This window comes from Leptosomus discolor, chromosome 18 (genome assembly GCF_034619465.1).
Source record: "Leptosomus discolor isolate bLepDis1 chromosome 18, bLepDis1.hap2, whole genome shotgun sequence".
Classification (NCBI taxonomy): domain Eukaryota; kingdom Metazoa; phylum Chordata; class Aves; order Leptosomiformes; family Leptosomidae; genus Leptosomus; species Leptosomus discolor.
Genome location: NC_141408.1, coordinates 12552896 through 12560468, shown reverse-complemented (window position 1 = coordinate 12560468; position 7573 = coordinate 12552896). Strand labels below are relative to the sequence as shown.

General features: G+C 67.8%; 1 protein-coding gene across 1 annotated transcript; it reads left to right on the top strand.

Annotated features, from left to right (window-relative positions):
- Window positions 1-5604: 5604 nt before the first annotated feature.
- Window positions 5605-7362, top strand: FZD9 (frizzled class receptor 9). The gene is given in 4 exon segments (XM_009959261.2): window positions 5605-5628; window positions 5630-6943; window positions 6945-7013; window positions 7015-7362. Coding segments are annotated over 4 exon segments (1755 nt in total).
- Window positions 7363-7573: the final 211 nt, after the last annotated feature.

Sequence of the window (7573 nt, the reverse complement as noted above, 5' to 3'; positions counted from 1 at the left end):
TGTCTCAGCAGCAAGTGGCAGGGTGTCAGCGCCTTGTCTGGGGGCCAGCAGAACCCCCCGAGGATGCGGGGCTGGGGTCCTCGGTGCTCCCTGCCTTGCCAGGTGCCGCTGGCGCTGCCGTGCCCACGGTGCCCTTTCAGGAGTGGGTTGCCTGCCCGGTGGCACGCGCTGCAGACCCCCCTGAAGCCACCGAAATAGCTGCAGTTGGGTGTACAGCAAGTGGGGCTGGCAATTCCACCCCCGCCGGGGCCCTCGCTGTTATAATCAATGATGGAATTGGGGAAGAAATGGCTTTTCCCTTCCGTTGGCACGGGCTGGGGCTGGGCAGGATCCGTGCCGTGTGTTCACCCGCCTCCTCCCGCCGGTCTCAGGTTCCTCCATCCATTTCTTTGAGGACCGATCCCCCCAAAATCCCCATCTTCCCACCCCTCTTCCACCTGCCCGCAGCGGGGAGCTTGGCAGGAGGCCACAGGGCACAGAACATCGCTGGCCCCGTGGCGTGCACAGCCCGGGGCACACGCGTGTGCATCTGCATCGCACAGGACCGTGCCCAGGGGGTGGGAAGGCTTCGGGCTTGAGGATGGCTCCTGCTGGCGCGTGGGAGGGTGTCCCCAGGGAGACGGTGGCTGGGGCAGGGGGCAGCTGCCCCTCAGGCTGGGTGGGTGCCAGCCTCCAGCCCCTCGGGGCGCCCAGTGTTGGGGGGGCTCCCAGGATGGACCCCTCCACCTGCTCGCCAGCCCATCCGGCCCCAACACCGGCATCCCTTTGAAATCGAAGCCGCTGGCCTTTCGCACCAGCTATTCCTGTGAAATTCTTCAGGAAGGGAAAATTATCCCACACACCCCCCCCCCCCCCGGATCCCTGCGGGGCTGTGCCATCCCCCTCCCTCCCGGCTGGCAGGGGTGCTGTGGAGCCCGGGTTCGCCCCTGGGCACGGCCGGTGGCCTGTCCTCGCTGCTTGGGTTTTCCCTCCCTGCCCCAGCCCCTGCCTTCAAACCTGGCTCTGGGGGGGCGAGCTGGGACCACCGAGGGTCCGCGGGCTGGGCAGGGCTGAGCCTGCTGGGGAGGGGAAGGGGCGAGGGCAGCACAGCCGGCGTGGGACCCCTCACTACCCCCGCAGCAAGTCCTGCCTGCCGCGGCTGAGACTCGACAGGACAGCCTCCACAGTCCCTCCCACCGCTCCATCACCCTCTCCCCAAATCCATCGCCCCCCTTCCACCGCCCTATTGCCCCCTCCCCACCTCCATTGCCCTCTCCCCAGCTCCGTACCCCCTCCCCCCGGCTCCATCACCTCTTGTCCTCCATCACCTCCTCTTCTACTCCACTGCTCCCTCCCCACCTCCATCGCCCCCTCTCCTTCACCATCGCCCCCTCCCCTGCTCCATCATTCCCTCCTCTGCTCCATCACCCTCTCCCCAACTCCATCGCTCCCTCCCTGGCTCCCACCGGGGCTGTCCCCAGCGCCGGTGCCAAGCGGCATCCCCCAAACCCTGCCGCCCAGGGAAGACCCAGCCATGGTTGGGCAAGAAGGGCATTGCCCCAGCCCCTCTTTACCCCGGGGCGGCAGCGGTGGGGATTTTTCTCCATCCCTGGCCCTTCCTGCTCTCCTTCCCCCTCCCCTCGCTGAGGCTCTTGCACAGGTTTGCGAGCGCTGTTGACGGGAAGAAAGGAAATGGGGCAAAGCTGCTGCCAGGAACCACAGGCTCCCGGGCTCCTGCGATACAGCCCCGCTCCGCCGGCCTGACCGATTCCCGGGCAAGATTTCTGTGCAGCCTCTGTGAGCCCTTTCTTCCAGCTATTGATGTTGGATTCCCAGCCCAGGGCCACTTCCAAGGCTGTAAATCTGCCGTGTTGCTCTACCTGGTGTTCTTGTTTTCACTGCGAGGCTTCCAGACCTGCTGGAGATCTCTCGGCTTCTGTGCGTGGCCAGGATGTCCCCATCCCGGCGGCGAGCATCGTGCCGCCGTCCCCTCCCCAGCGTACCCCAGGGGTGCGGGCTCGTCGCTCCCCAGCAGGCACAGACCGTGGTGCAATGAAAGGGCAAGACTTGGCTCAGGGTTGGGACACTGGTGGCAACCCCCTGGTACCCCCCCTGCCCTGTGGGGTGAAGCTCCCCGGGAAGGGCTCCGTGGGTCCTTTGCTGTCCCCACTGCACGTCCCTGAGGGGGGCTGGGCAGGGCTTGGGCATCCCGTGGAGCACCCAAGGAGGGTGTCGGGGTGGAGGGAGGAGCACCCCAGGGTGGTGCCACCCCGGGGTGTGGGGTGGAGGTGAGGGGCGGCCGCTCCTCTACGTTAAAAGGAGCCCCTTGACTCTGAAAATCCACGTGTTGCTCTTGGCCGGGCTGCGGAGCTCCCTGCCAAGAGCAACAGTTTTACATATTAAAGCAAAATTAAATTAAAAGACATTTATTCGTCGCCTCCCCCCCCCCCCCTTAACCCTTCGCAGCCCAGGCGGCGGGGTTGGGAGACACGAGGGCACCCGTGGGGGCAAGCCGGGATGGTGGGGCTGGCACCCTGGGGTCCCATCCCTGCCTGTGGGCCCTGCCGTGCCTGGGCAGGGCAGCTGGAGACGGGTTCGGAGAAGTTTGGGTGTTTCCAGGTGATTTTTCCGAGCTTTCCTTAGCAAATGGCTCCCTAAAGGGAAGCCTCGGTGGCAGGAGCTGGGCTTTAGGGTGCCCTGGAGTGGCAAAAGTGCCACCCTTGGGTCCCTTACCCCACGCAGGACACGCATCCTGGGGATGGAGGGGTGGATGGGATTGAGGGACCCCAGGGACAGCTCCCAGCACCCTGTGGGGGCCACCTCCACCCCAGCCACGGCAGACACAGCTCTCTGTGGGTGACGCTTTGCCCCTAGCCCTGCACCACAGCACAAAACACCCCAAACCCACCCGTTTCTTAGGGCACCCGAGGCAGACCGTGACCTTCACCCGGGGCACGAAGCTCCCTGAAGCCGGCTGGTGCTCCGTGTCACCCAGACACATGGGACAGTGCCTTCTGGGACTGCCCCCCCCCCCCGCACATGGTGACCAAGGGGACAAAGCCCCCTCCAGCACCCCAAAAAACCCCAAATAACCCTTTTCCCAGGGCCGGGGAGCCAGACGAGCAGTCGCCCCGCGCTAGAGGGAAATTCCAGGGCGACGGCTTATCTCCCGCCCCGTTACAATAACCGATAAGCGGCTCCCACGGAATTTCCTTATAGCGCCGAATTGGGGACGGTTAAATAACGCCCGGCCGGGGTGTCCGGCCGCGGCTGGCGATTAGGAGCCGCGTTGACAGGTTGGGATGTTGTTACCAAAGGAATCGCAGAGCTGCGGGAACGCCTGGGAACGGCACCCAGGACCCCCAGGCGCCAGCCCGTGCCTGCACCCACCGCCGCCACGGACAGGCACTGGGTGCTGGGGACCCTGCCGGGATTGACCCCCTGAGCCGCTGGTGGGGGTGTGTGTGTGTGTCCCCATCACAAATGGGTGCTGGGGATGGCACAGGGCACCCTGAGCCAGCACCCCAGGGCCAAATGTGGTATCGGGAGCTCCCAGACTTGGCAAGGGGGCGGCTGGTGGCACCTTGTGGAGGTGGCATGGGCAGAAAAGCCTGTCCCCAGGGGTGCTGCCACCTCCCTGCCCCCCGCCCCCCCCCCCCAGCACGTTTTTAACACTGGCCTGAGCACCCTTGGCTCCTCCGGCCGGGCACCCTCAGCCTCCTCTTGTCCCCGGCATGGGTGAGCTGTCACCCTGTGAGTGGGACACCGGATTTTGGAGGGGGCTGGCAGCCCCAGCTCGGCCACGCTGACTTGTGTCCTGGCCCGGGAGCGGCGCTCACCTGGCGTGTCACCCATCCCCGGTGGCATTGCTGTCGCCCGTCCGTGGGCACAGGGCACCCTGCCCCGCTGCCAGCCCTGGGTGACACCCGGGGACAGAGAGGGCTGGGCAGGGGCACGGCTCTGCCAGCCCATGCCATGGGCGCTGGGGCTGAGCCACCTCCCACGGTCCCCACTGTCCCCCCAGCCCCGGTGGGTGCAGGCACCCTCTCTGCTCCGTGCGGGGCGCGGGCGCACCGTGGCGAAGCGAGTTTCCCCGTTCTCAGCAGCGGGACCAAAGCGGCACTTTCTGTCCCCAAGCTGAGGCACGTCGCCCCCCCAGCCTGCGGGGAAGGGGGGTCCCAAGGGGCTGGCCAGCTCCCTCCATGGCGGTGAGCCCTGGGGTGTGACCCTCCCCAAAACACCACGGGGCTGCGGGTGCCCCTGGGAGCGGGTTCGGGCCCCGGCAGCACCCCGGTGGGTTGGGGGCACCGGCGAGGCCACGGGTGTTCCTGTGCACAGGCGTTGGGGGGGGGGTGTGTGTGTGTGTGTGTGCGTTCACACGTGTGTCGGTGCACGCAGCTGGTGCCACGGGTGTGAGGGGCGCAGGGCGTGCTGTGCCGGGCTTGGGTGGGTGTGGGTGTGTGTGGGCGTCTGCACGTGTGTGCATGCCTGTGTGCGTGTGTCTGCACGTGTGTGTGTGCATGTCTGTGTGTGTATGTGCATGTATGTGCATGCATGTGTGCATGTGTGTACATGGGAATGTGCATGTGTATATGTGTGCATATGTGCCTGTGAATGTGTACGTGTGCACGCATGTACATGTGTGTATGCATATATGTGTGTATTCATGTGTGTGTGCACGTGTGTGCATGCATGTGTGTACATGCGAATGTGCGTGTGTATGTGTGTGCATATGTGCATGTGTACATGCGAATGTGCGCATGTGCGCGTGTGTACATGTGTGTGTGCATCTATGTGTGTATTCATGTGTGTGCCTGTGCACGTGTGTGCGCGTGTACATGCGTGTGTGCACGTGCATCTACGCGTGTGCGTGCGTGCACATGTGCGTGTGCATGTGTCTGCACGTGTGTGCGCGCACGTGTGTGCCTAGGGGCGTGTGTACGCGTTCGTGTGCGCGCACGCGTGAGCGCGCGCGTGTGCACGCGCGAGCGCGCGCGCCTGTGCGCACACGTGCGCGTGTACATGCGTGTGCGTGTGTTCGCGGGCGCGAGCGCCTGCCGGGCGCGGGGCGGGGGCCGGGCTGGGGCCGGGCGCGGGCTGCGGCGGGGCCACGGGGGGGGGTGGGGGGCAGACCCCCCCCCCCCTTACGAGGGCCGTGGGGGCGGGTGTCGCCCTCCCGGGCTGCAGCCCCCGCTCCCGCCGCCGGTCCCGCCGCCTCCCCGCCCCGCGGCCGAAGTAGGCGGGGCCTCTCCCGGCCCCGCCCCCTCCATCCCGGCGGGGAGGGGGCGTGTCCCCGCGGGCGGGGCGGGGCGGGGCGGGGCGGGGCGGGGCCGTCCCGGCCGGCGGGCGCGGCGCGGCGCTGCCGGGGCTCGGCGGGCGCGGAGCGGCGCGGGGCGCTCGGCGGGGGCCGCCGCCGCATGGCGCGCGGGGCGGCGCGGGCCGGGGCCGGGGCCGGGGCCGGGGCGGCGGGCGGGGGGAGCTGCCCCGGCGCGGCACCGCCACCGCGGCGGCAGCGGCAGGAGCGGCAGCGGCAGGAGCGAGCGGCCGTCCCGGGGGCGCGGGGGCGGCGGGGCCGGGCGATGGCGGCGCTGTAGCCGGCGCGGGGCCGCGGCCCGGAGCCGGGCGATGGCGGCGCTGCGGCTGCGGCTGGCTGGCCCTGTCGGTGCTGTGGCAGCTGGCGGCGGCCGGGCGCGGGTTGGAGCTGGGGGGGTTGGAAGGGGCGCGGGGGCGAGCGGCGAGGTGCCAGCCGGTGGACATCCCGATGTGCCGGGGCATCGGGTACAACCTGACCCGCATGCCCAACCTGCTGGGCCACGAGAGCCAGCGGGAGGCCGCCCTGAAGCTGCACGAGTTCGCCCCGCTGGTGGAGTACGGCTGCCACGTCCACCTGCGCTTCTTCCTCTGCTCCCTCTACGCGCCCATGTGCACCGACCAGGTGAGCGCCAGCATCCCCGCCTGCCGCCCCATGTGCGAGCAGGCCCGCCACAAGTGCGTCCCCATCATGGAGCAGTTCAATTTCGGCTGGCCCGAGTCGCTCGACTGCGGCAAGCTGCCCACCAAGAACGACCCCAACGCCCTCTGCATGGAGGCCCCCGAGAACGCCTCGGCCGCCGAGCCCCACAAGGGCCAGGGCATGCTGCCCGTGGCCCCCCGGCCCTGGCCGCCGGGCGCCGCCGAGGGCCGGGGACCCAACAGCCTGGGGGCCTGCGACAACCCCGAGAAGTTCCAGTACGTGGAGAAGAGCCTCTCCTGCGCGCCCCGGTGCTCCCCCGGGGTGGACGTCTACTGGTCCCGGGAGGACAAGGACTTCGCCTTCATCTGGATGGCCGTCTGGTCCACCCTCTGCTTCGTCTCCACCGCCTTCACCGTCCTCACCTTCCTGCTCGACCCCCACCGCTTCCAGTACCCCGAGAGGCCCATCATCTTCCTCTCCATGTGCTACAACGTCTACTCCGTGGCCTTCATCATCCGCTCGGTGGCAGGGGCTGAGAACATCGCCTGCGACCGGGAGAATGGCGAGCTCTACATCATCCAGGAGGGGTTGGAGAGCACGGGCTGCACCATCGTCTTCCTCATCCTCTACTACTTCGGCATGGCCAGCTCACTCTGGTGGGTCATCCTCACCCTCACCTGGTTCCTGGCCGCCGGGAAGAAGTGGGGACACGAGGCCATCGAGGCCCACAGCAGCTACTTCCACATGGCCGCCTGGGGCATCCCGGCCATGAAGACCATCGTCATCCTCACCATGCGGAAGGTGGCAGGGGACGAGCTCACGGGGCTCTGCTACGTGGGGAGCATGGACGTCAGCGCCCTGACTGGCTTTGTCCTCATCCCCCTCTCCTGCTACCTGGTCATCGGCACCTCCTTCATCCTCACGGGCTTCGTCGCCCTCTTCCACATCCGGAAGATCATGAAGACGGGCGGCACCAACACGGAGAAGCTGGAGAAGCTGATGGTGAAGATCGGGGGTCTTCTCCATCCTCTACACCGTCCCGGCCACCTGCGTCATCGTCTGCTACTTCTACGAGCGGCTGAAACGTGGATTACTGGAACCTCAGGGCCCTGGAGCGCGGCTGCCTGCACCTCCCCGGCCGTCGCGCTGCCAACTGCTCCTTGGAGGCCTCGGTGCCCACCGTGGCCGTCTTTATGCTAAAGATTTTCATGTCGCTGGTGGTGGGCATCACCAGCGGGGTGTGGGTCTGGAGCTCCAAGACGCTGCAGACCTGGCAGAGCCTGTGCAACAGAAAGCTGGGCGTGAGGACGAGGGGCAAGCCCTGCAGCGGGGTGAGCTGCGGCGGGGTGCACTGCCACTACAAAGCCCCCACGGTCATGCTGCACATGACCAAGACGGACCCGTATCTGGACAACCCGACGCACGTCTAGAGCGGGGGCTGCCCCCTCGCTGGGGACGGCGCGCCGGGGGAACCCGGCCTCACGGGTAAGGGGCGAGGGGGACGCCGCGGGGGGCGAGGGCAGAGGCTGAGCCGCGGTGGGAGGCGGGGGGGGGGGACACGCACACTGGTTTGGGGTGGCGGAGCCCATGGGACAACCCCCCCCCCCCACCCCCTGGCACCGCTCGGCCCTGACAAGTAGC